The sequence below is a fragment of the Bactrocera oleae genome, chromosome 6 (genome assembly GCF_042242935.1).
Source record: "Bactrocera oleae isolate idBacOlea1 chromosome 6, idBacOlea1, whole genome shotgun sequence".
Lineage (NCBI taxonomy): Eukaryota > Metazoa > Arthropoda > Insecta > Diptera > Tephritidae > Bactrocera > Bactrocera oleae.
This window is the reverse complement of record NC_091540.1, coordinates 70,934,155-70,960,486: the sequence shown is the minus strand read 5'-3', so window position 1 is coordinate 70,960,486 and position 26,332 is coordinate 70,934,155. Positions and strand designations below refer to the sequence as shown.

Here is a 26,332-nt window from a genome sequence, read left to right as displayed (position 1 = left end):
ACTTTTACAGTATATATTGTCGTCTCTACCTGATTATTTATAATAATCTTAAATAACCTTTCCTTTCTGAGTGCAGTCAATGCAGGATTTATATTTAAAGAAGAAAATTGTTGTAATTGTTCTTCACAATTTTAATATTAAATTATACATTCGTTTTTCTTTCAAAATATATTTTAAATTATAAACAAACAATCTATTTGGCGCGAACAGCAAGAGCGCTTAAATCAGCGATGCATTTGTCAAGAGTTTCCTTCTCTTGCTGAGGAGTGATTGAACCAAGAACATTGTTTACAATCCAGTTCACCATGTGTTTTTGGTTAATACGGCGATCAATATGACGGCATTCGACTTGGTAATCCAGACGACGTTTTACCTATGATTAGAGGTATATTTTTAAAATACATATATATTACAGAAAAAGTGCATTATACCTCATTGTAAACATTCATGGCGCGTTCACGGAATGCGGCCTCCAATTGTAATGCTATGTTTTCTTTCTTAGCATCCATAAGCAATAAAGCACCTTCAGCACGCCATTGTTCCTTTTTTTCGGCTTCGATAGCATCAGCAAGATTTTGCAGTTCCTCTTCCCGGCCGGATTTCCATTCATTTTCGATTCTCTAGGATATCATTAAAAGTCCCTTGTTAAATATCCTAATCAATTTCAAAATCAAATAATTAAATATATCATACGTCGATTTCCTTATCCGTCCATGCAGCGACAGTTGGTCCAAGTTTCTTTACAGCAACAATTGCCATAATGGCCAGAGACAATCCACTGTAGTATTCATGCTCCATAACGTAAATTTCTTTGGAACATAGGTAGGTAAGCAGACCAACACCAAAAGTGTATGGGCCAGTGACACCAGTTTTATTGTAGAAAAACTGGAACCACTCTTCTGGAATGAAACCTAAACGAACTTTGCCAGGATGTTCCGGACGCTCCCGGCGAACAACTTGATCACCTGAACCGGCCGCACTAGCTGATCTCATAGCTAGAACACCCAAAGGACGTTGAACTGAAAAATCGTACATAAAATCATTATAAGTACGTTGTTAAACCCCATTCACCCATCAATTTTTGCAAAAACTAATTTGACGTTTCACTCGCGATTACATAAACCACGATGACAAAAGTAGTCGCGTAATATGAATATTCTACCACAAAATTACATCTTTGATTTTGGCAAAGAGAAACTTATTTAATTTATATAACTAAGCTAAAATTATTTTTATTAATATTACCTGAAAGTAAAGCGGTTCTTGACAACATTTCTCAATTTTCAGTAAATAGTTCCTTTGAAGAAAAAATCGACAAAATCAGTTCTATACTGCTCGCCCAAATCAGCTAACTGTCAAATGTCAAGATTTCTTCTTCCTCTTCTTATGAAACATTCACTGCCAAAACTTTCCGTAGTTAAAGTTTTATTAAGCAGGAATTTTTAAACTGAATTTTCATTAGAACTGTGTAAGGGGTTAAAACAGATTATATAAATAGTATATTAAAATACAAATTATTTAAATTGTATACTAAACACAGTTAGTACAATTTTTTTTCTTGTAGTAGTTTCAAAATAAATACAACTCTGAGATCCTTCCAAGAATAAGCCAACACAATCTAATCTTCCAATGTTCTCTGCGATTATATAAGTAGTATATTAAAATACAAATTATTTAATTGTATACTGAACACAATTAGTAAAATTTTTTTTTTTGTAGTAGTTTCAAAATAAATACAACTCTGAGATCCTTCCAAGAATAAGCAACATAACACAATCTAATCTTCCAATGTTCTCTGCGACCAGGTGTGAATACAAAAACAAAAATATGCAATTTTTCCGGGTTTGCCTTGCCATTCCATTTTCTCTAAAAGTTCTTTCTTTCTTCATTCTTCCTGTCGGTAAATAATTTCTCCCATTCATTACTGTTATTTAGAATTGTAGTAAAGTGAAATGTACACTAATGCTTTAAAAGCTGGTTGCCGGACAGCAATGCACGCTTGGAAATTCAAAAACGGTAATAGTGTAATTCATTCTTTTGAGATAACCATCTCAGAAGTGAAATTCTGGTTGAAATACTCATGATAGTGATGGCAGAGAATGTTAATGAATATTCGTGTTCTTCTCACTTTATAGTAATACTGATTGTAAAACCACAGAACTTAAAAAGTATTTACAATTTTATTCCATATATATATTATCTTTGCGATTCGATTCCTTCACTAATATAGAGTTGGGAAAGTTACGTCTTGATTTGGCAAAAGCAAATACCGAGTTCACACAACATTTATTGAAAGGTAAAACATAAACCAGTGTTGCTTTGATACTTTTACGTCGCCAAACAATTAACATATTGTGATTAAAATGCTTTAATATCTAACGACCTTTAAAATTTTCATTTACTTTGTCAATACTTTTGGAATGCATTTTGAAATTGTGTTTTTTTTTTTTTTTGAATTTTTTACACATTCTGCTAAGTTCTGCTTGCCGATATTCCAACTGGAAATGAATTTAATCTTTTAGTTGGTAACACTAATCATCTAACAATTTTTGTGCTACTTTTTGCATGCCTTTCCAGCTGTCAGTTGCAATAGTCCCGTTAACTTGACTCGATTCATCAGAAAAATACACGGCGTAAAATTAAGATTTGTACGGAAAAAAATACCGGAATACCAGTCGAGATCAAAATTTTCACAAGAATTTTTGATTGCATTGCGTGCTCGTTTGTATTCGGATTATCATTGTTGTCGCAAATTAACTGCAATTGATGTTGCCTTAGTTATTTCGAAACAGTCAGCCAGCCAATTGCCTTGCATTGTGTACCCAAAAACAAATTGTGCTCCATTATTATCATTTGAAAGTTCTTTATGTACAGAAAATTGTCATTTGTGTGAACATCTGGATACTGCAATTTCTTCAAAGCAATACGTAAAACAGCAAAAACAATTCTATCGCGATTATTCAAGTGCATCTTTGGGAGCACCACTTAAATATACGGAAGCCCCGCTTTTAGGTGATCTCTGCCAAAAGTACGGTTTTGTTATTTCCCGCACATCCGCCGACGCTGGTTTTAATTGCGTTGCTGGTCATAGACTCCAAATCCGCCGAAACATGTCCACATCACCTCAAAAGGAGTTTAAGCGCCTTCCAACTGACGTTGTGCCAACGCACTATGTTTTAGAGTTACAGCCGAACTTAGAGGCTTTCACTTTCGAGGGCAATACTAGCGTACACTTAAAGGTATGTGATATATTAAGTACGTGCGAGTGTAAATATATGTATGTGGTGTGAATGAAGGAGGGTAAATATTTATGGGAGTGAATGGGGAATAAAATAAATTTTGCTTTCACTTCTATAGTATTGAAAGAAAGAAAGAAAGAAAGCAGAGCGGCTGCATGGATATTTTAATGACGTTAGCAATTCGAATATTATTTGTCTACGAATATATACATACATACATATGTATATATCAAAATAATGCCTAGAAAATAGTTTTTATTGAAAAGAAGAAGAGATGTTGAATAAAAAATGTACGTAGAATATATGTATATATATTAATCTATACATATACGAAGCCATATTCAAAGCCTTACCATGTCTAATTATCCATGTTTGCCACCATTTGCTGTTGAAAACTGAATGACTTAGTAATTTTCTCTTAAGATAAGAAATACATTTAATAATGAGATAAGAAAATGCAACACAAATACTTTTTACAGTTCTCTATGAGATAGACTATTATTTTTCTTTTTTCGTTTTATCATTGACATATGTTAAAAAAAATATACATTTGTACGCCTTATAGATATGTGACACAACCAAAAGTATTACCCTGAATGCTTTGGACATTACAATAAATAAAGTTGACTTGGAATTAAATGGCGAGATATTAAAACCAAGTAATATTACTTATTCCACTGATAATGAAACTGCCACATTGATCTTCGATCAGGAACTTCCAGCTGCATCTTGCGGTGTTTTGAAAATCTCCTTCGCAGGAGAACTCAACGATAAGATGAAAGGTTTCTATCGAAGCAAGTATTTTACGCCAAGTGGTGAGGAACGATATGCTGGAGTAACTCAATTCGAAGCCACTGATGCTAGACGTTGTTTCCCTTGCTGGGACGAACCAGCTATCAAAGCAACTTTCGACATAGCATTAATCGTGCCACAAGATCGAGTCGCACTATCCAATATGCCTGAGATTCAAGAAGAAAAACTTGAAAATAATTTACGTCGCATACGTTTCGATAGGACTCCAATAATGTCTACGTATTTGGTGGCTGTTGTGGTTGGTGAATATGATTATGTCGAAGGTAAATCCGAAGATGGTGTAATAGTGCGAGTGTTCACACCTATTGGCAAGAAAGAGCAAGGTCTTTTTGCACTTGAAGTGGCTACTAAAGTTTTGCCTTATTATAAGAGTTATTTCAACATTGCATATCCTTTACCAAAAATGGATTTAATAGCGATATCCGATTTTTCGGCGGGTGCCATGGAGAACTGGGGTCTTGTGACATATCGTGAAACTTTTGTATTGGTTGATCCGAAAAATACTTCTCTTATGCGCAAACAATCGATTGCCTTAACTGTGGGACATGAGATAGCCCATCAGTGGTTTGGTAAGTGTAATGTCGTCAATTTATCAATTTTTGCCATCTACGGTTTTTTTAATTTTTGACTTCTTTTGTTTTTAGGCAATTTGGTTACAATGGAGTGGTGGACCCATTTATGGTTGAATGAAGGCTATGCTTCATTTGTAGAATTTCTATGTGTCAACCACTTGTTTCCTGAGTATGATATTTGGACCCAATTTGTCACAGATATGTATACTCGCGCATTAGAATTGGATTCGTTAAAAAATTCGCATCCCATTGAAGTGCCAGTGGGACATCCATGTGAGATTGATGAAATTTTTGATGAAATTAGTTACAACAAAGGCGCTTCTGTCATTCGTATGCTTCACGACTATATTGGGGAGGAAGACTTTCGGAAGGGCATGAACATTTATCTAACCCGTCATCAATATAAGAATACCTTTACTGAAGATTTATGGGCCGCTTTGCAGGAAGCGAGTTCAAAACCAGTCGCCAAAGTTATGTCTACTTGGATCAAATTGAAAGGGTTCCCAGTAGTAAGTGTGGAGTCTGTTCAAAAGGGTGACAATCAAAGGCTTCTAAAATTGACTCAAAATAAGTTTACTGCTGATGGTTCAGCACCGGATGGCGATTACACTTGGGTGATCCCAGTAACAGTTTCCACATCACGTGATCCGAATAAGATTGCGAAAACTTTCTTGTTAGATCAAAAGTCGATGGAAGTTGTATTGGAAGATGTAAGTGCAGATGATTGGGTAAAAATCAATCCTGGCACAGTCGGTTTCTATCGGACAAGATACTCCAAGGAAATGCTCGAGAAATTATTGCCCGCTGTGCAAAAGATGGAGTTACCACCACTTGACCGTTTGGGTTTGATTGATGACATGTTTGCGATGGTCCAAGCAGGTCAAGCAAGCACAGCTGAAGTGCTGAAGCTTATCGATTCCTATCGCAATGAAACTAATTATACTGTATGGACTGCTATTACCAATTCATTGGCGAACTTGCATATACTGATTTCTCATACAGACTTAATGGATGATTTTAACCGTTATGGGGAAAAGTTGTATCGGCCAGTGGCTGATCGCTTAAGCTGGGATGTGCGAGAAGGCGAGAACCACTTAGACACTTTATTACGAAGTCTGATTTTGTCACGTTTGGTGTCATTCCGTTGCAAGGACATCATTGCTGAAGCACAAAAACGGTATATAAATAAATATTAGGCAATTTGCCATGGTACTATATAGATCTTTGTTTTAATGTGCTTTTATCAGGTTTAATCAACACGCCGATGGAACGAACCCTATCCCAGCTGACTTGCGTTCCACATGCTACAAAGCGGTATTGCAGGATGGTGATGAAAAAATCTTCAACGAGATGCTACAACTTTACCGTTCCACAGATTTGCACGAAGAACAAGATCGTATTTCAAGAGCCTTGGGTTGTATTGGCAATGTAAATATATTACGTAAAGTTATAGATTTCGCCATGTCGGTAAGTACGCAAATATTTGGTCGTTTTTATTGCTGATGGTAATATTGTCCTCAATGGTATTTTAGGGAGAAGTACGTGCACAGGACTCAGTTTTCGTTATTGTTGCTGTAGCGGTGAACCCCAAAGGACGAGATATGGCTTGGGAATTCTTCAAAGACAATAATCAAAAGTTATTGCAACAATATCAGGTGAGCACGCTTTACTTCCCGAATGAATTCACATCACTAGTCTATGTCATTCTGCTTTCCCATCTTTTACAGGGTAGTTTCCTCTTGACACGCCTTATCAAGTATCTCATTGAGAACTTCGCTTCGGAGGAACGAGCTACTGAAGTGGAAACTTATTTTAAGAAAAATCAGTTTCCTGGTACCGAGCGTACTGTATCTCAAGCCGTGGAGACCATTCGCCTTAACGCTAACTGGTTGAAGCGTGATTTAGATTCCTTGACTACTTATCTGAAAAATCAGTAAAATTGCTCCGTACATATATATATCCTGTTAACCAAGAAACAGAAAAATTAATGGGAAAACAGAGTCACAGCTGAAATAAAAGTATCATAAAACCAAAGCTCATCATAATACAGCACTTTGTACGGTAGGGCAATTAATCGGTTAACATATTGATTTGCGAAGCTGTTTAACATACGAAATTTACAAATAATATAGTAAAACAAAATGGGAAGTATGCAGAGAAACTTTTTTCTAGATAAACACATATTGGCAGATTTTTAAAAATTATAATTGTTTGCAAAGAACATGGGTTATCGAGCATTTACTACAAACGAAGGTATTTTTTTCTTCAAATTTTTAACAGCTTACAAGCTGAAGAATGATTGCAAATTTGATTATTTATATAATCTTATTGAAAACCACCGTTAGTACGCACTGTGTATTAATTTTTTTTCTATATCCTTTGATATCTAGTATATATTGATTTGCCATTGAACGTAGCGCTTATAATTTTAAGTAATTTGATTTTGTTATCCAGTGCACGACTATATAAGCTTATATCAACATGTTCAAATAAAATACAATTTCATTAACAAAAGCTATTGCAGAGCAAAAATTTGAATGAATTTGCATTTTTAGATATAAATACTGTAATATTGATACCTGTATTTTTAAATTACATAATATAAATTAATAAAATGATCAAAACGAATTAATTACTCAAGGCGTTTCCATATATTCATTGAGGAAAAGGTTGTAACTCATTTTGGTATATTGTGCTTTTAACGGTTTAATTTGGACATATTTGAGTTAATTTTAAATAACTTTTAGGTAGTTTCAATAAAAATCGGAATGCTTTCATAATTACTATTACGAAATGACTAATAAATGTCAATGTTACATTTTATGGTCAAGCACAATAACGGCTAGTTGATATGCCACTTTCCGGTCGATGCAAATCGTCTATTAGTTCCAGCATACGACGCTTAAATAAACGCTGCTTATGGCGAGGCAATGACAATATATCGTCGATATTACCTCGAAAAAATGCTAGGAGCTGCTCTTCATCGCGATTGTCACATTCACTACGATTCGCACTGACATTGAACGACTCTACAACCGTAGTATTATTGCCTATTTCACATTTTGTTGCACTAGATGAAACATTTATAGGAGCCGCATGTTTCATTTGCTCTGCTTTTTCTTCATCCAGCTTTAATAGAGGCGATTGTTGATTCACTTTCATTGTCATGGCCACATCCGATTGTCGAGTTAATGGTTTAGATGCATTAGCGGTGAGTTGAAGTTCATTCAATATTTCTGGATATGCAACGTTTGTACTTTGATTAGTGTCGTTGTTGTTGCTGTAGTGCTTAGTATCATCATTTGTAGAGAATGTTCTTTGTATTGTAGAAGTTTCACAAATATCTTCACTAGGATCTTCAATAGAAATTCTCGTCTTTGCTCCGCGGGAGAGCTTCCTCCTCTTCTTAGTTTGTCCTATTTTTTCCGTTGACGGCAAAAGAAATTTCATTTCATCATACAAATAGAAACGTTTGCGACGAGGTGTGGGTAAATCTTCGGTACAATCCCCATAGTCGGAACGAATATTAGTATTATATTGAATGCTGCGTAAGAAGCCAGTGCGAACATTTCTCCATTTTTCGCGGCAAAATACGTCTGCAAAAAAAAGTAAAAATAAAAAAATCACGTCAAACCATCACATCTACTATATAATTGCAACATGACCATGTCATGTCGCTTGACATAACCATGCCTATACATATATATGTATGTAAATTGTAGATACCTGCTCTGCCCACATCAACAGCAACTTCTTGCCAAGCCTTTTCCAATTTGTCTCGCTTTGCATATTCTGATGAGTGTACATTCCATAAGCAATCACGCTGTTTTACAGCTTTAATTATTTTTACAATAAGTTCAGTGTCGGCCATTTCACGCTAAAATACACACAATAACTTCACGTCATTGATGTGATGATCTGACGCTAACTTTTATCGTTTGCAAAGTGTCACATCACATACCGAGTTTGTGATTTTTTGACATATTGATAAATTCAATCTGTATATCTATATACATTTATCTTTAGTTATTTTTATAAAGAGCTTTGGATAGCACATTATTTTTTGTAAATGAAATTCATTATATAATTTTATATTTTCAACCGACTTTGAAATGAGATGTTTTAAAATCGATCTGTCGGCAAAGTAAAAGAACAAACCTTCTGCTATTTATAAATTGTTATCAGTAACAGCTGTTTCTGACAGCAGCCATTTTTGTTACTTGTAATGCTTCTTGTTCTGATACATAAATTTCAACGAGACGGTAAACAAGTTGCTAAATAAAATGTTTATAGCAGTAAAAAGTTAAAAATATATACGAAATATGAAACACTACAAATTAAATACACATCAAAAGTCCTACAGCGGTAAGCTAGAACTCTACTTCGTGGTTGCTTGCGATTCCAAATATAAATTTTCGTATTTTAGATGCTGATTTGCTGATTAATCAAAAGGAGCATCCTGACACAAAAATAGGCGATGTGGTTGAGGTTTATGACCGCGAAGATGAAAACACCAGATTATTACTGCAAATTACCAAATTTAACGATCTTCGCCGTGAGGAAATTAGTATTGAAGCAGGCATTGCTACGCAGTTTAATTTGAGAAAGTTTGCCTATGTTTTTATGCGACGAGTGAATGCAAGTGATGTAGCTCTTGATTCTATTGAAATTACGTTTAAAGATCAATATATGGGAAGATCCGAAATGTGGCGTTTAAAAACATATTTGGTATGTATGTATATGTTAACTTCTTTTAATATCATTGTAACTGTAACGTGTTAAGTCTTGCCATAACTACTTAGTCTTGCCATAAATTCTGTTACAAAGTTTACATGCATGCAGCGAAAACAAATTCCCAGAAAAAGTGTTATTATGTTTGACACGAAGCTTATAACACCCAGAAGGAAACGTCGGAGACTTTATTAAATTTATGTACATATTATATATATAAATGATCTGTATGACGAACTGAATCGATTTTGACATGTCCGTCTCTCTGTCAGTTCCAAGGATTAAAGAAACGAGATTGCATTAATCGGGACAAGAAATTTAAGAATGATAAGAGGCAACATAGAAAACTGATAAATGACCTGTAAATTGTAAACAGTTTTTCTATGTTGCTTTGTTTTTGCTATATTTACATTCTTGATCACAATAAATGTAACAAAAACTGAAAAAAAACAAGTGAAATACATAGTAGGTTTTGAAATTTCAAAATTAGTGAAAAAAACTGATGAACCCGCTAAAAGCGAGGTGCCAATCTTCAACACTTTCTGCTTAGACTATGTTCATACGAGGGCTTTTAGTTTTCGTAGGTGAGGTGATGACAAGGAAAGATGAAGGGACCGTACCGCTCGTGATGTTGTTGTTGTTGTAGCGGAAACGCTCGGTTTCAAGTGAATAATTTGACTTAGGTTCGGAAATTTTAATTTCTTTTTGGATATAATATGTAAATATACATAATATAATAAAAATATTTTAATAAAGGGTGAATAAGTATAAAAATTAGCTACTTAAAAATATTTTTGTGCTGAGCGTACAAGAATGTGATATGAGAGAAATGTCCGACAAGAGATGTCGCACTCATGTCGCTCGTGTGAACGCATAGAGCGACACCAAAAGAGAATTTGCAAATAATGAGCAACAAAAATAGTCTTCGTCTGAACGCAGTCTTCCCCCCTGAGTTTTCACATTCGATTGCATTCTTATCGCAATTCCTGTCATTCTAATAGTTTTCGCCTGTGTATACAGCAGAGAACGTAGATTTACGCAATTGACCCTTTTTCTATAAATCTACGTTCTCTGTATACATTGTGAAGAATTTAAGATTTGTTAATAATAGGTTTAGACAATGGTTCAGTGTTTACATTCGCTTATTAACAATGGAGTGGGGAAATAAAGAAAATCGTATTGCCGTGATTGCTTTATATAAATGTGGAAAAAGCGCAGGTGAAATTCATGAGCTTCTCAAAGAACTTAATATTTCGAGAATGTTTGTTTACCGCACTATTGATCGTTTTACCAAAACGTCTACAATTGATGACAGAAAAAGAAGTGGTCGTCCTCGTGTAGTTCGAACCGATTCAGCCATCAAAACTGTTCGTGAACGCATAAGCAGAGATCCCTGTACAAAACAGACAGATATGTCTAAGGAAATGGATATATCTGCCAGATCAATGGCAAGACTTATTCGAGATGATCTCCACATAAAAGCCTACCGTCGGTCAACTGGTTCGAAAAACACAAATGAATTATCTAAAAAAAGTATTATTCAATAAAATTAACTTAATTAAAAATCGTATTATATGTAGTTTAATTTTTATAATGGCCTAAATTTGTAACAGAACTTATGGCAGGACTAAGTACATTAAAAGTCATTAATGTGTACTACTGTTGCTATGTTTCTTTCGTTTAGCTTACTGAGCAATGTTATAATATAAATTACATTGAAATAACTTAGAGATCTCCAAAAAATCTTATATTAATTTTTAGACGGACACCTGTGTTTATATAAACAAAAAAATTGAAAATATTGAAATGCAAATTCGTTGTCAAGTTTATGAGATGTGGGCTCAAGGCGAACGCGTTTCCTGTGGAGTAATAACGGAAGAAACAAAGATTGTATTCCGCAGCAGTACTTCAATGGTATATTTGTTTTTACAAATGTCATCAGAAATGTGGGATTTCGATATACACGGCGATTTATATTTCGAAAAGGCAGTTAATGGGTTCCTTACTGAACTATTTCATAAATGGAAGAAATTAGGCTGCAATCACGAAGTCACGATTGTATTGTTTTCTCGAACATTTTATGCTGCGAAATCACTTGACGAGTTTCCAGATCATATGCGGGATTGCCTTCAATTGGATTATAAAGGCCGTTATTATGAAGATTTTTATCGTGTTGCTATTCAAAATGAGCGCAATGAAGATTGGTGCACCGTATTGACACAGTTACGCAAACTTTTTACATCATACGAATCAACGGTGCTGCGTTATCATGAGCGTGAGGGTATATCCATTCCTGCAGCAACTAATTCTACAGCGGCTCAGGGCAACTTCCTGGAAGTATTGAATATTTCATTAAACACGTTCGAGAAACACTACCTGGATAGGACATTTGACCGAACAGGTCAACTGTCTGTCGTTATCACACCTGGTGTTGGGGTGTTTGAAGTCGACAGAGAACTTACGAACATTACTAAGCAGCGGGTAAATTACAATCTGTGGATGTGAAAACTATTTAAATATTTCATTTATATAATTGAATTTTTCACTGCAGATAATTGATAATGGCGTTGGTAGCGATTTAGTATGTGTAGGAGAGCAGCCATTACACGCTGTTCCACTTTTAAAATTTCACAACAAGGACACTTCTTTAACCTCAGCAGACGATTATTCACTTCCACATTGGATTAATTTAAGTTTTTACTCAACTAACAAAAAAGTGGCATACTCAAATTTTATACCGCGCATAAAATTGCCACCAATTGTCGCAAATATCACATTAAATAAGGAAGGCAGAGTGAGTTCTTTGTTTATTTGATTAATTTATAGTTACATAATCAAACGCATCGATAATTTTATTTAAGGAAAGTGAAAAACATTTTTTGAGTTGCAACCAATCTGAATATATACATAATTCATTGTTTGATTATGATGCCTATGATGAGCAAATATTTCAGCCTCCACCAGCTCAGAGCACTTGGTATGATAATTTAAAATTCGAGATGATTCTAAGTATCAAGATATATATTTCTTTACAACATAGTTCGTTGCAGCGAGTTATACGTGCTAAAAAAACATCCGTACCCAGCTTAGAGACGTCCGCTTACCGAAACCATGACTGGGAGAATTTGACACCTACTAAAATTCCAAACTTGCGACGTAAAATGTCTGATCCAGATATATATCATGGTACATCAGGAATGCTAGCTGCGTTGGTAGATATACATATACGTTCATATTTATTTATGAAACAAAGGTTAATAACCCCATTCTCTGTAGACTGATTCCTCCAACTTGTCTGAATCATTAGCTTCTGATAAGAATTCACGACGTTCTATTGTTTCTATTGCTCCTATCGTTCGCCCGGGGCGAGCATTAATTAACCCATTCGATCCATCCCATGTTACAATAAAACTCACTTCGAATCGCCGACGCTGGACGCACATATTCCCAAAGGTAATGGATTAATTACAAATATTATTTATTTTAAATATTAACAACTCAGTGTAGGCAATCAGCAGATTTCAAAATTACATTTATTTTAGTTTAAATATGAAAGTAACCACTTATCTATAGATAGATTCATAGATAACACCTATAAAATATCTATATATACTTAATAGGGACCTACCGGGGTTCTAATACAACAACATCATTACCAAGCTGTACCTGCTAAGCCCCACAATTTAAGCTACAGTAATATTATTAATAACGATAATGAATACACTTTAGGATTTAGCACCTTTGATTATGATCACACATCCACATGTTCCTCGTTAAACAAATCTTTTACATCAAGCAATGATTGCGATAGAAATGAATGTAAGCGAGTGAAAACCAGTTTTATGAAAGAAATGATTTATATGATTTTTCTCTCAAGTCCTCAAGAAACGAAATAATTCACTCTTGAACAATAGTCCAAATAATGTGACAACAGGCGCGCCAGTACCCACGAAAAGTTTCTTATGGGGCGCGACGGGAGAGCAAGAATGGACACCAGCTATAACTACAGGTATGTTCTTATAGGACCATAATACGTAATAAATAATTATAAAAAAAAAAAATATTTTTGATTTACGTACATATTTTACAAATATATATAATAATATAAACAAAATATATTATGGCTTTGAAATGTTTTTTTTTTTCGCGTTTAACATGTCTCCAATGTCCTTAATGTAATAAGCTATTTATATGTAATAATGTACTTTATTTCCTCATTTGACTAAAATGTATTTGAATACTTTTTAATTTTGTTGCTTTAACACAGAGAATCTCCTAAATGTCTTATTTGAAGTTAAAAACAATCCAATAATAGCATAGTCTATTATAAAAAGTGGTTTTATGATTTCCAAACCACACATGCGTATGTATTTTGTCGATTTTTGTATACACTGGCATACATAAATGGTAGAAGTCATGTTTTCATATACACAAATTCATATGTATATATCAAATCAGTGCTTGTCAGCTGGCATGAAACAAACACAATTTAGGCAAAAATCTAAAAAGTTTCATGATGTCCAAAATTAGTTATTGATAGTATATACATATATACATTATACATATATATGGTTTATAATATATACATATACGATTGAGTTTCGCTATTTATACTTTTTTGAATAAATTGGCAATATAATATTAGGAAAACCCGAACAAAAAATTAATAAAATGCTTTAAAGCGCCCGAATATCCATCTAATTCTCTCAATTATATTATTTGTAAGTAAGAATTTAAATTACCAGGTATCTGTAATAATTAAAAGTTTACCATAAATTTAATTTGGTGTAACTATATATATTTTCTTAAAAATGTGGTCTCATAGCGTAGGACTAATTCTCATTGTAGTTATCACTAAATCAAAATATCATCATGGTCTGTAAGTTTCAGAAATGATTCGTTTTCCTTCGTTCATAATGAAAATAACTAAATTAGCTGTAAGTATTTATCAATAGTGAAATGTGGCCGCATCGCATTGTTTTGAAAACGATACTTAACATTGTGTATGCATTGTTTTTATCTTAGAGATATATACCTAAAATATATTAGATACATATGTGATTTTATTAAGGCAATGTTGAACAATTTTGATACTAATACATACAATATTATTTTCTCTCATTTTTTCTTACTTCCCATAAAATGCGTGAAAAATTTGTGTGAACGAACCAAACAAACACAAAAAATTTTATAACAAATTGCAAACTGAAAAATTCCAATAAATACTTTAAATACAACTTATTTACTCGCCAACTTTAAACAACTTTAAAAAACTAAATATTACATCAAAATTGAATTCATAACATTTTGGTCTTCAAAAATACTACCTACATGCATATGAATGAAAAGCGAATGCAAAAATGGGAAAACACTTAAATCCTATTGTTGAAACCGAAGCTCCTACTAAAAGTCAGAGCGCAAGGGCAGATGGCAGAGGAAAAGTAATAATAGGTTTGCAAAACACTCAAATAAAAAAAAACCTACACAATTTCTAGTAATATTTAACATCTTGTACTTTATTCAAAAGCTTTGCTTAAATTTGTATAGAGTAAAAAGAAAAAGTGTGCAGCATAATTCAAGCAATTTGTGTGTGTGAGTGCGCTCATAGCAAAACGGCATGCATATGGTTTACTACAAGTAGCAAAATCACAATTATACGATTGGATTCCGAAAAAAGAATAAGTTGAATAGCCAGACAAAAATTTCGAATGCATGCACCGCCATTCAAAAATGCTTGGCTTACACTGTATGCATATTTAATCCTTTATGAATGCACCAAGTAGTTGATTTTATTGTATCGGCGCACCGTTATTATTGTTGTAATTTATTTTTGTGATTAGAACGATTTACGGTAGTTTTATTTTTAGTTCTTGTTTGATATGCAAATATGACTGTGCGATTAATTGATGATTCAAAGTTTTGTTTGGATACTCGTAAATCAACTCAAAACAAGTAATAATCATTCAATGTATTGTACAATATTGAATCGATTTTGAAATTATTTGCTAAGTAATTAGGTAACAATCATTTTGATTCCTCGATTTATTGACTAAGCAAGTTATTCAAATAATGGCACAGTTTTAATATATACGTATATGTTTACGTACATTGCATGTATGAACATTCTGGAAATCTATGTTGGAGTAGTTGGGTCTCTTGAATTTTCCGACTCATAAACATTCGTGATATATTAGTTTTGGCAGCCAATTATACTTACACTTAAACCTACATACATACATACATACATAAAAATAACGCAATTATTATTTTTTTAATAGTTGGTTAAAAATAGTTAATTAAGTACACACACTGAATACTAAATTCTGGAAATTAGAAGTTTGCACCAAGATACAAAATTCACAATACTCGTATGTTACATACATACATACAGAAGCACTCATTTCATGCATTTGTCTGGAAAAACAACACAATTCATCTAATATTTCACATAAGAAGCTTGTCGCCTGTTAACAATTATTCTATTAAGTTAGCGCTATGGACCCCCATACATACTCGTACACTCTTTTATGAGAATCTAAATACAATGATATTCATATGTACATATATAATTTTTTCGCTCATTTAAAAAGAAATCCAAGTGTCTACGGTAACAACGAAAACAACAATATTTGGGCATCAAACGAGTTTGACTATTAAGATTATTGCATTAATCCTTAATCCTTTAAACATATGTTGCTTCAAGCTCGTCTTTTGTTAAAATATAATCGGAGTGATTGACAATGAAATCGACGTTCCATTAATATCCGATTAAATGAAGTTGAAGTTTGGGGCAGATCGCTAACAGAGTTTTTCAAAAATAGTGGCGACAAGCATTTTTATTGTTGCGGCAACTAGTGACTTTTCATTCTCACTTACTTTCCAAATCTTTGTTTACAATCATTATTCACATTTTGATGTTCTTTATACAATTTACATACATGCAAACATCCATATGTATATATATAAATAAATACGATAAATCGTATATATATATTTTCTTTTCGATTTATTTGCAAATAGCACAGTTTGGCTTTTCCATAGGCGATGGCTTTTCTTATTCTTGTTCTACATTGAATTAAATTTCACTTTATAAAATGTTTAGTGGTTTATCTTTTTCTTTTATTTATTGTGACGTCCATTCTGTAATCTGTGTATCCTACTTTGCCAGTAATAACACTACTTTGCTTGTTTCACTCTTATAATGATTTGAAGTTATTAATCGTACGTTTTTGACCATCCACAATTTTAGGTGTGGATTGGAAATCGCTGACCATACCGGCTTGTTTGCCAATCACAACCGATTATTTCCCAGATAAACGTTCTCTGCATAATGATTATGTTATATCTGATTACACGCTTCTACCTGACGATGTAAATTTCGATTATGCTAATAGTAGAGCGGTGTATCGTAAACCTCTTTCGACGGATGAGGTCTTTCGGGAGATTGTTTCCCAACGATTGGCGCAAGGCTTCCAGCTGATTGTGCTTGAGGAGAAAAATACTCAACCAGCACAGGCGCCCTGCTGTGGCGGCTACAAACAGCAAAAGCCATCTTCCGTTTTAGGAATTATAGCACCGACTGAAGTGGTGAAGGAGTATTTGCTCTCTATTGGTCGAATATTTCACCGAATAACATTGACTGGATCTGTGATAACAGTCACTGGTTATCGGCCAAGGTGAGTGACCTATTATTATTGTAATATATATGTACTGAATTTCGAAATATTTTAGACATCCGTATCCGCCTATTAACGTTGACTACCGTTATCGTTTTCATGCACCCCAACACGAGACTTATGAAATATCAGGTGTTAATTTTACGACAGAAAAATTAGAAAATTTCAATTGGAACTATATGGATCATTATATTTGTACACGCGGTGACCGAGACTATCCTTTGATGGAGGTAAGTTATTGCTTATATTCATTATATTATATAAGTGAAATCGGTATTTCAATTGAAAATTATATGCTTTGTTGTTCTCAATTTTGAATATAATTTCACAGAGTCTGAAATATTGGCGTTACCGTATGTATTTATTACCCACTGATAACTTAGCGATGAAAAAAATCATTGAATATGGAAGTCAACGCTGTGATATCTATACAGACCTGGCTGTGGACAATACAAAGAGACAGGTCGAAGACTTCATGCGTTTTATGGAAGTGCATATAAACAAAGTGAAACGGCAGCGAATACATGTAAGCCAGTATCGTAGATAAAATTGATTTGCCTTAAATATTGTTTATATTTCTTGCCTCTCACATAAATAATTCTGATCTAAAAACCATCCATTTTTTGGATTATACAAAAAGCGGCATCTAATTACTGATTAATTTACATCTTACTTCATTTTAAAATTTTATTTTAACGTTATTCATATGATTACCTCAATTCTCAAAATAAATATATCTAATCATTATATTCTTATACTTTTGTATATGAACTATTGTATATTTATTTATATTTTGTTCAAAGTATTCTAATTTTTCAATTCAAGTTTCAATAATTTATTGTACAAATTGCTTGATTTCATTTCACTTCAAATCGGCAGGAAATCATTTTTATTGTAATTGGTTCAACATATTTATGTAGGTTATAGCTTTCGATATTTCTTTTTTGTATTTGTTTGTTATTAACGCGTGTACAAGTATGTTTATGTATATAGCGTATTCTATGTTTATTATATATATTCGTTGACTATTTCAAGCGAAGCTAATTTCTGATCTTTTCCAAATTATTATTGCTTTCGGCTTATGTATCGAGTTGGAATCATTTACAGGATAGCCCCACCGCACAAAGTCATTTAACACGACGACGTCACAGTACCAGCATTATTTCCAGACCTCAACCCAACCAGGTTCTTTACTTAAAATCTTTACATTCAGCCTAACGTACATATTCATACATACATTTCGTCTATTGCATACACAAATTTTTCTAGTTAGTCGTACTTGCAATTTCTTTCAACCATTGTGATTGCTAATTGATTATCTATCCAATAATCCTAAATTAATATATGCACACAGTTTTTAATTCTAACTTTGAGAAAAATAACAATAATTTTTGCGTTTTTTGCTCCTTACTGTAAAAAGTTTTTTTTACTTTGTTCGAACTAAAGTTGTTGTTTCACATTAGTGGTTTCACATTCAAAACTAAAGAAAATTTAGCAAAATGTTGAAATAGCAATAGTATCTCTAGTTCATTAAATATATGTACATACATATTGTATATACAGTAAAATTTAAATAAATATTGTGTTAATTACATTATGTATGCAATTTTTTTTCTGACGTACTACTTGAACCTGAAGGGACTGGTGAATTCGCCCTTTCGTGAACGTGTTGGAAGCAATCGTCTACCGGAAAAACGACCAAGGTTCTTATTCTGTCATTTATTATGTTGTTAACGGTTATAGTAACAGTATTGTGACAGCACCTAACGCATTATCAGTAACAATTATTTGATTTGATTCAAAAGCTTTTCCACTCCTACGGTGTTTGCTTACATATATATATATTATGCATAATAATGCTATTTCAGTATATTCTTTATCATCTTCATACGCACATATATATCATAGTCTATGAGTTTTCTTCTGCAACGTTCTGAAAGCATTTTATTTTTTCTTTATATTTATATAGTAATTTATTGTTTCTATTAATTAATCAAAAAATTAATAATATGAATATTTTATTATTTAATAAATGTAAAAATTTATTCAAATATGGCCGCCAAAATTTTATAAAGTTATACCTAATTTCATTCTACCAATTTTCTATATCAGCAGTTCTTTGGCAATGACATGTTAATACTTGTATTTTAATTTAATATGATTTAATTTGATCTCTATATTTTAATTTGGTTTTCGGTTTTCAGCATGTTACACCTAGATTTAATGAAAAGCATCATCCACTATTTATGTCAACACAGCAAAGGTTGGTCAAAGCGAAGCTTTTAAGTTTTGTCCGATTTGTTTTTGTATTTCATAGCGCACATCAACTAATAAATAAGTAGTCGTAATTAGCATTTACATTTGCTGGCCCATGGAGGTGTATTAATTTATATTGAGTAGAATAATAAAAAAAAAGAAAACAGTTATAATTCTTACCAAGCAAAGATGGTGGCATGAAAACTAACGACATCATTCCGAATTCACGCTTGTGCTTATTAGACAAGTGGAAGAAATAAGTCGTTAGTTTTTTCACCATGTTTGGTGAGGTATAGTATTTATATATTTTAGAGGTATAGTGTATAATACATAAAATATATTTAATAACAGCTTTATCTCGAAACCTGTGATGAAAGTCGATCGTGGTCGCATATCGCCCGCAGCGGATGCAGCTGCAATAGCATTGAATAATGATTTAAGCCACAAAGAGGATCAGGATGATGGGTAAGTGATTTTCATTGAAAATACATATGTACATCGAGGTTAAAACTAACTCAAATCTGAAAACAAGAGAAATACTTATGCACGCATATTCGTGGCCGTATTACTAATTTTCTATTATTATTCTTTAATTTTTTATGCAAAGCTTTGCATCAGAGGTAAAATTACGCTCGAATTCCGATTTGAATGAAATTCTCGAAGCGATGAAGCATCCCATAACCGGTGTAGCTTTCTTTACTCAGACCTCTAGCCTGCCATGCTACACCTTTGTTTCACATGAGGCCTTGCTTTGGCTCAAGACACGTTTGGACAACAACAAAAATCCATTAGACATATTGGAAGCCATGCGAAAGTAATAAGTAGTTTATTCATCTTGCTATTTAATAAAATAATAAAAATTTTCAGAGAGAAAATGATTTGTCACGCTTCGGGAGATTGGGATAAGCAAATTATACCTGGCTTTTATCTTTATTTTATAGTGCAACAAGAAAAGACGGTAAAAGGTACTTTTAGTGAGATTATGTCAGTGAAGTGAAGAGTGGTGAAGAGGACAATAGTATTTATTTATTATTAAGAAATTCAATACTTTTTACACGGAAATTATATTGTATATGAACATTTGTATGTATATTCATAAATTTATATCGATTTCAGAGGTACCTAAACCTCTCTTGGATTTAAGTGCTTTTGAGAATGAGTGGATGGAGATCGAATTACAGGGGTGTAACCATCTGTGGATTGATGAAACGAAGACTCCGAATATACCCACATTCTTGCGAGAAATACCATCGGCACAATCTTGGGCAGATTATAGTCAAAATAGTGAGTAAATATGTATTAAATAAAAAATACACTCAGGCAATATTCTTACAGAAAAAATATACCGTCATTCCCATTTGGAAATCAATGTCAATCAAAAGAGCGAGCGTATGGAATGGGGTCATGTCAAGTACCATACTGTTATGCAACCCGGATATGCTTTTGAAATAGTCGTTGAGTGGGTCACGGCATCCGGACCAATTGTGGGAGATTTGGTATGTGTGCATACGGACATATGAAAAATGGAATTAAATGTTCAGGTTTTTGCTTATTTAAATTTAAAGATTTGGAGCTGGACACGTAAAGCGAATCATTGCAATTATGAATTGATATCAGTTCCTGCAGATCCGATGGCAGAACCATTTACAGAGAAATCTGATCCACTCCGTGGTCCCATTTTCATACCGTTATCGGAGAAATTTTTAAGTGACAAGAGTGTTATGTTTGGCGGTATGTGATGATATACTTTATACTTGGATGACTATTTAAAAATATAAAAAAATTGTATCTATTCACGAATTAGAATTCGTTGAAGAGAGTAGAGCTGATCGTATGTTACTATTTCAAGAAGCTATTCTAGCAAGATTCGGATTTTTACCATGTGTGATAGAGAAAAAGTATTCGTTTAACAAAGATGTAAGTACCTCATTCATTATACGCGTACAAGTTAACTCAATATACAAGTTGATATTCAAAAAGTGACCATGTTTTCTTTATAATCACATAGGTGCCTAAGGAATACCAATATGTACATTGTTCCGGACACATGTTTGTACTTATTCGGTAAGAAAAATTACTAACAATATATGCTTTAATAAATTTGCAAATATAAACTAATTATTTCTACAGTTGTTCAAAAAACAACTACCAATTTGAGTCTCCAAGTCGACAAGAAGCGAACGTTACCCGATGTGTGTACGGGCACACAAATAATACTAATGTACCAAAGAAGGTGTTGTCATGCGTATAACTAATTTGATAGCAATGTTATTTTAATGTTTTATTATATATTAATAGGTTGGATTTTTATGGGCCTGGAATCATATGATTCCCAATAAGAAGTGGAAATCGTTGTTAATTAAAAATTCGCAAGACGGTGAGCTTTTTCAATTGAAAATGCTTAAAGATTTTCGTGATTTTTGTTCGGATGCTGATGAGCGACTCACTAAATTCTGGGAGCATTGCCATGAATTGAAACGAAAATCTTTAAAAATGGATAATATTGTCGAGGGAAAGGCTAAATAGTTACAAAAGTCGAATACATAAACATTCTTACTTCTACGTACATATTCTCATACAAGTATTGTGTATGAATCCTTAACCTTCATTGTGTGTTTATACGATCCATTTGTTTTTAAAACGAGTCGTCCAATAACAACAACTGTTTCAAATTAGTTAAATTAATATCTGAGTATGTATATAGTCGATTTTGGTGCGCCTTGAAATATTTTTTTACTGTTTGACTTTGACTTTTACTGTTCATTTCCATGGTAAAAGTGCTGCAACCTTTTATAAAGTATTATAATTTTTTAGAGATAAAAAATTGTGATATTTCTTAAATGGTTTACAATTTATGGTTCCTTCTGAACTAAAACTATTATATACTAGTTAAACATTTAATACCGAAAATTTACCCACTGCAATTTGAAAAAAAAAAATAATAAATTTGTACTTTTTTTATGGAAATTTTATGTGTTTAAATAGTCTGGAATTTTTTAGAAGCAACATTATAAGCAACTTGCTTGCTTCTTTGGGTAACATACCATGGCCATTACATAGTATAATTTATGTATATCCCTTTGTGTGAAAATTTTATGTCTAATTGTTGATAGTAATTATCACTGTAGTTACCTCAGAGGTATTTTATTATTTGCTGCTTAAAGAGGTAATACCTCTAATGAGATAATTAATATTCAAATCTGCTCCAAATAAGTACTATGTGTAAATATACTGTAATCTTTGTTGACATTGAAACTAAAACAGCTGACCGAAAATTTAGCGCTACCATCACATTCTTTTAATTGTTACAACTGAAAAAATATATATAGATAACATATAGATTTTGTCGTATTGTAATATTGGTTTTGACTTTAAGAGATTATTATAACGGTAAAAGATGTTTCAATAATAGTTTAATAATTATTTATATATTTTTATTACCGGAAAAAATATTTGTTTAATTTACTTTGTCAGTGTGGCAATGCTAACGGTTTTCCAATTTTGACAGCCTGTGTTGTTTTTGTTCTTAGTTTTTCTATTTAACGAAGTAATCAAAATACAGTAAAAATTTAGTAATTAATAGTTGTCATGATTTAAAGCTTTGAAGGCAGCAGGAAGATTTGGGTATTTTGTTGGATTGGACACATATGTCACAGAATATTGTGTAGATAAACAATGAATAATTGGGTTCAATTGAATGATAAGTTTTAGCTGATGGGAAATGACACATGAAGTGATGTGTTCAAATGAAAGTGTTTGCCGGAGTAGTGTTAAATAGTTGAATTTTTGATTGATGTTAAAGTATGCGGTTTAATGCACAAATATTAACAGCGTACAATTAGAATAATATATACATAATTTATATGAAATTGAGTTCAAAAGCACAAAAAAGGAAGAAATTGGGTTACAAATTGTTAACACAAGAAAACAGTAACTCAACACACATTTATTATTTGCTCCATACAAGGATATACCTACATAAGTTCCAAAATTTTGTTTGCTTCGTTATTATTTGGTGTGGTTGCAATCATAGCCGTTGTCCTATTAGAAATTTATAAGTGGACAACTGATGTGACTACATGCAATTCCATGGCACATTTTACTTGGTAAGTATCTGTATGTAGTATGAATCCAATATGAATATTGTACTGTATGGTATTTAAAAGTTAAGAATATATCTATAATATTTGGTGGAATATTTAATTCACCTGATATTTTTAAGTTGTATTTGAATATATGTGAGGAGGCTCTGTTTTGTTTTGCTTTGTCCTAAGCTAAGACATAAAGAGGGAAGGTGCCGTCAGTAAACGTGCTTATGCATTTAAATGCTCAAAATGACAAACCTACCATTAAATTAAATAAATTCAAACTAAAGAGTTTTCAGTGTACTTGAATAAATCAGAATACTGCTTATTTAAAAAGTCATATAATTCAAAAGCTTAAACAGAGTTTTACAGTCTAGTACCTATGTACTCACATACATAAATTGTTTGTTGAATCCAGTGGTTATTGAGTTATTTTCGCATCTCACAAAATATCGAATTATAAAAGTTAAATTGTAATAGTACGTTTGCATTTATCAATCGTAAATAGCGGGATTCGGTAGCTCAGATTTGTAGCTTCCGTTATTTAATGTCACTTATTTTGATTTCTAAAAAATGTAAAATTATCACATGCGTTCGTATATACATACATATGTACGTACAGATATGTATTTGCTTATATTTTTATTGTATTTGAACAAAATAAAAAAATAATGTACAAATTCATATTACAGGTATAACAAACACAACCTGTCTCAATCTAATGTGAATCGTGCGGATACTGAACATCATGTACCGCTTTGTTCCATTACTGATGTTCAGTTAAGATTTTTGGTTCCAGATGATTTGACTGAGGTGTATATATTTGTAGACAAGAATGTACTTCGAACTATTGGTTATAAATTGTCTAATAATTTCGTTGTGTGTATAAATATCTTTTAAGGTAAGAACATTATGCCAAGATTGGTTTCCCATTGATTATCCGTTGTCATGGTACGAAGATATTACATCCAGTTCGCGTTTTTTCGCGCTAGCGGCTGTCTACAATCTAGCTATAATAGGATTAATAGTTGCCGAAATCAAACCATACAGAAATCTTAACAAAGAGGTCCAATCTTAATGTGCTTTTAAATATAAATCAGTTTCTTTTAACAATATTCAAATGTTTTTGCTTTTAGGATAAAGGAATTTTACCAGATTCCATGGGCCGTAATGCTGACATTGGTTATATACTTTCATTGGGTGTGCATCGAAAACATCGACGAAATGGGATTGGGTCATTGCTGTTGGACTCCTTGCTAAATCATTTGACGACCGCTGAACGTCATTCGGTGAAAGCGATATTTTTACATGTGCTAACCACAAACCAACCTGCCATACAATTCTATGAAAAAAGAAGGTATTATGGGAACTTTTCTTAGTTTATTAAGAATTTACTATCATTTGCTACAACATTTTATTTTTCAGATTTCATTTGCATTCATTCCTTCCCTATTATTATAACATTCGAGGTAAAGGGAAAGATGGTTTTACATATGTCACATACATCAATGGAGGTCATCAACCGTGGACATTATTATATCCTTTACAAATTTACTTTTCTGTTCAAATTCAAGTTATGAGTGAAAGTTGATAAATCGAACTTTGGCTATCTTCATTAACATAAATTATTTAGATGTGTTACAACGTGTTCGACTTATCGACTTTCATGAAATATTTAAATTAAATTAATTGTATACGTGTGGGTTCCTTAACTTCTTTATACAGACCACATCAAGCACTACGTATCGAAGTTACAACATGCTGGTGCAGTTTTCACATGGATTTCGACGCGTTTGAGGCAAGTTGTACGTTGGATTTGTCATAAAACCGTGTCTCGTTTTAATTTTGCACATTAAGTTCAGGAAATTCACAGAAGCACCGAGTGGTATATTCGAAGGAAAGAAATAAATCCAAATCTGTAGATATATAAGTGTATTTAGCACCGCGCTAGAGAAATTTCAAATAGGAAAATAGTTTGTTTTTAGTTATTATATATGAATGATAGATGATGAGAGTTTTTTTTAAAGAAATATGCAAACATAATCATGGTTAAATTGTTGACTGCGTCCATACAGACATACATATAGGCATATTGAATTGCATGGAAACTAATTTTAAAGTATGTATATTATGTATAAGTGGTTAAATTTTATAAAAGGGTCCAACAAATGTATGGATCCACTGAACACAATCACTTCAGATAATATTCACCCATATCATTTGGTCCTTCACATGTTTTATCTCCAAATATTTTAGGAATAGTATTTTTGATTACCACACACAATTGTAATCACTTTAAATTTTTTATTGCTTTTTTAATTTTTCGTTTTTAGTAACAATGTTTTGTGTAAATACCATAGATTTTATTTTTTGTTAATTTTTTATATAAACCGATAGTAATAGTCTCTCTGTTATATAGTATAATTTTATTCAGTTTCAGGTCATAAAGTACAATAGCCGAGCATCAATAAAGACAGTATAAAATAAAAAATATGCTGTCAGTTTAAAGAAATACGACAGATTAAAAAAAAAAACTAAATACTAAACTAAAATAAAAACTTACAAAGCATATGTATGCCATCAAATACATATTTATCTTTTATAGATCTACAAAACAAAGACCAAGACACCTCATTATCTTATATTTGGCTTGGGTATTGATGTTCGGAAATGTCTGTTGCTCTAATTTACTTTACTTCATGCTCTATTAGCGAACATGGTCTTATAATGAGTATCATGAGGCGTGTTTGAAAGCTTTTATATTTTGATCTGTATACAAAGTATTTCTAAAATACTCAAATTCAATAAAACTATTTTTACTGCAATTTTTATATGTTTGTAGCAAATTTAAAGGTGAAATTCATGTTTAAATAAAATATGTTTAAGAAAAAAGACTTAATTGATTAATTTTATTAATTTGATATAAAATATCTTAAATATTCTTTAGGCTTCGAAACAGA

At 32.5% G+C, this 26,332-nt stretch overlaps 5 protein-coding genes across 20 annotated transcripts; 3 read left to right on the top strand and 2 right to left on the bottom strand.

The window, feature by feature from the left end:
- Nucleotides 1-107: 107 nt before the first annotated feature.
- ATPsynB (ATP synthase subunit b, mitochondrial) lies at nucleotides 108-1,405 on the bottom strand. The gene is made up of 4 exons (XM_070111233.1): nucleotides 1,246-1,405; nucleotides 694-1,019; nucleotides 432-620; nucleotides 108-373 (listed from the first exon to the last, which is right to left on the bottom strand). Exons 1-4 carry the CDS (start codon nucleotides 1,271-1,273, stop codon nucleotides 194-196), a joined length of 723 nt encoding a protein of 240 aa, XP_069967334.1. The 5' UTR covers nucleotides 1,274-1,405; the 3' UTR covers nucleotides 108-193.
- On the bottom strand, nucleotides 1,277-22,514 carry LOC106618542 (uncharacterized). Of its 2 annotated transcripts, XM_036364567.2 has the most exons (4): nucleotides 22,420-22,514; nucleotides 8,351-8,501; nucleotides 3,593-8,220; nucleotides 1,277-1,464 (listed from the first exon to the last, which is right to left on the bottom strand). In XM_036364567.2, the coding sequence occupies exons 2-3, from the start codon at nucleotides 8,493-8,495 to the stop codon at nucleotides 7,451-7,453; spliced, it is 915 nt and encodes a 304-aa protein (XP_036220460.1). In that variant the 5' UTR covers nucleotides 8,496-8,501; nucleotides 22,420-22,514; the 3' UTR covers nucleotides 1,277-1,464; nucleotides 3,593-7,450. The 2 variants fall into 2 exon arrangements, with proteins under 2 accessions (XP_036220460.1, XP_014091806.2); XM_014236331.3 differs by lacking the exon at nucleotides 22,420-22,514 and having other exon boundaries at nucleotides 8,351-8,737.
- Nucleotides 1,825-7,256, top strand: Psa (puromycin-sensitive aminopeptidase). Of its 2 annotated transcripts, XM_014236313.3 has the most exons (8): nucleotides 1,825-2,016; nucleotides 2,231-2,296; nucleotides 2,578-3,239; nucleotides 3,805-4,621; nucleotides 4,697-5,801; nucleotides 5,872-6,091; nucleotides 6,157-6,279; nucleotides 6,352-7,256. In XM_014236313.3, exons 1-8 carry the CDS (start codon nucleotides 1,953-1,955, stop codon nucleotides 6,559-6,561), a joined length of 3,267 nt encoding a protein of 1,088 aa, XP_014091788.3. In that variant the 5' UTR covers nucleotides 1,825-1,952; the 3' UTR covers nucleotides 6,562-7,256. The 2 variants fall into 2 exon arrangements, with proteins under 2 accessions (XP_014091788.3, XP_036220181.2); XM_036364288.2 differs by lacking the exon at nucleotides 2,231-2,296 and having other exon boundaries at nucleotides 1,828-2,016.
- Nucleotides 8,830-22,254, top strand: Iml1 (GATOR complex protein Iml1). Of its 6 annotated transcripts, none has more exons than XM_036364256.2 (25): nucleotides 8,830-8,989; nucleotides 9,051-9,352; nucleotides 11,117-11,836; nucleotides 11,907-12,149; nucleotides 12,217-12,332; nucleotides 12,396-12,567; nucleotides 12,632-12,808; nucleotides 12,976-13,174; nucleotides 13,233-13,364; nucleotides 14,753-14,806; nucleotides 16,605-17,031; nucleotides 17,087-17,261; nucleotides 17,363-17,557; nucleotides 18,139-18,216; nucleotides 18,670-18,734; nucleotides 19,639-19,752; nucleotides 19,895-20,101; nucleotides 20,155-20,252; nucleotides 20,404-20,571; nucleotides 20,623-20,783; nucleotides 20,853-21,018; nucleotides 21,092-21,204; nucleotides 21,296-21,351; nucleotides 21,418-21,520; nucleotides 21,586-22,254. In XM_036364256.2, exons 1-25 carry the CDS (start codon nucleotides 8,947-8,949, stop codon nucleotides 21,811-21,813), a joined length of 4,512 nt encoding a protein of 1,503 aa, XP_036220149.1. In that variant the 5' UTR covers nucleotides 8,830-8,946; the 3' UTR covers nucleotides 21,814-22,254. The 6 variants fall into 6 exon arrangements, with proteins under 6 accessions (XP_036220149.1, XP_014091820.2, XP_036220150.1 ...); XM_014236345.3 differs by having other exon boundaries at nucleotides 14,705-14,806; XM_036364257.2 differs by lacking the exon at nucleotides 18,139-18,216 and having other exon boundaries at nucleotides 14,705-14,806.
- A 300-nt stretch (nucleotides 22,515-22,814) lies between the features above and the next one.
- Naa60 (N-alpha-acetyltransferase 60) lies at nucleotides 22,815-26,197 on the top strand. Of its 9 annotated transcripts, none has more exons than XM_070111227.1 (7): nucleotides 22,815-23,393; nucleotides 24,065-24,185; nucleotides 24,274-24,438; nucleotides 24,509-24,729; nucleotides 24,798-24,909; nucleotides 25,097-25,170; nucleotides 25,978-26,197. In XM_070111227.1, the coding sequence occupies exons 1-7, from the start codon at nucleotides 23,377-23,379 to the stop codon at nucleotides 26,081-26,083; spliced, it is 816 nt and encodes a 271-aa protein (XP_069967328.1). In that variant the 5' UTR covers nucleotides 22,815-23,376; the 3' UTR covers nucleotides 26,084-26,197. The 9 variants fall into 9 exon arrangements, with proteins under 9 accessions (XP_069967328.1, XP_069967332.1, XP_069967333.1 ...); XM_070111224.1 differs by lacking the exon at nucleotides 22,815-23,393 and adding an exon at nucleotides 23,832-23,984; XM_070111225.1 differs by lacking the exon at nucleotides 22,815-23,393 and adding an exon at nucleotides 23,832-23,984 and having other exon boundaries at nucleotides 25,097-25,177.
- Nucleotides 26,198-26,332: the final 135 nt, after the last annotated feature.

Excerpts from the sequence above, each read along its gene's own strand:
- LOC106618542 (XM_036364567.2), bottom strand. The coding sequence starts at position 8,495 with ATGGCCGACACTGAACTTATTGTAAAAATAATTAAAGCTGTAAAACAG. Across the intron at positions 8,221-8,350 it reads TGTTGATGTGGGCAGAGCAG|ACGTATTTTGCCGCGAAAAA; the intron begins GTATCTACAATT and ends TTTTTTTTGCAG.
- Naa60 (XM_070111224.1), top strand. The coding sequence starts at position 23,920 with ATGTCACTTATTTTGATTTCTAAAAAATGTAAAATTATCACATGCGTT. Across the intron at positions 23,985-24,064 it reads GTTCGTATATACATACATAT|GTATAACAAACACAACCTGT; the intron begins GTACGTACAGAT and ends TTCATATTACAG. Across the intron at positions 24,186-24,273 it reads TTCCAGATGATTTGACTGAG|GTAAGAACATTATGCCAAGA; the intron begins GTGTATATATTT and ends ATATCTTTTAAG.
- ATPsynB (XM_070111233.1), bottom strand. The coding sequence starts at position 1,273 with ATGTTGTCAAGAACCGCTTTACTTTCAG. Across the intron at positions 1,020-1,245 it reads AAGAACCGCTTTACTTTCAG|TTCAACGTCCTTTGGGTGTT; the intron begins GTAATATTAATA and ends ACGATTTTTCAG. Across the intron at positions 374-431 it reads CCATGAATGTTTACAATGAG|GTAAAACGTCGTCTGGATTA; the intron begins GTATAATGCACT and ends CTCTAATCATAG.
- Iml1 (XM_014236345.3), top strand. The coding sequence starts at position 8,947 with ATGAAACACTACAAATTAAATACACATCAAAAGTCCTACAGCG. Across the intron at positions 13,175-13,232 it reads TGATTGCGATAGAAATGAAT|TCCTCAAGAAACGAAATAAT; the intron begins GTAAGCGAGTGA and ends TTTTCTCTCAAG. Across the intron at positions 14,807-16,604 it reads CAGAGGAAAAGTAATAATAG|GTGTGGATTGGAAATCGCTG; the intron begins GTTTGCAAAACA and ends CCACAATTTTAG.
- Psa (XM_014236313.3), top strand. The coding sequence starts at position 1,953 with ATGTACACTAATGCTTTAAAAGCTGGTTGCCGGACAGCAATGCACGCT. Across the intron at positions 2,017-2,230 it reads CGCTTGGAAATTCAAAAACG|AGTTGGGAAAGTTACGTCTT; the intron begins GTAATAGTGTAA and ends TCACTAATATAG. Across the intron at positions 2,297-2,577 it reads CACACAACATTTATTGAAAG|CTGTCAGTTGCAATAGTCCC; the intron begins GTAAAACATAAA and ends ATGCCTTTCCAG.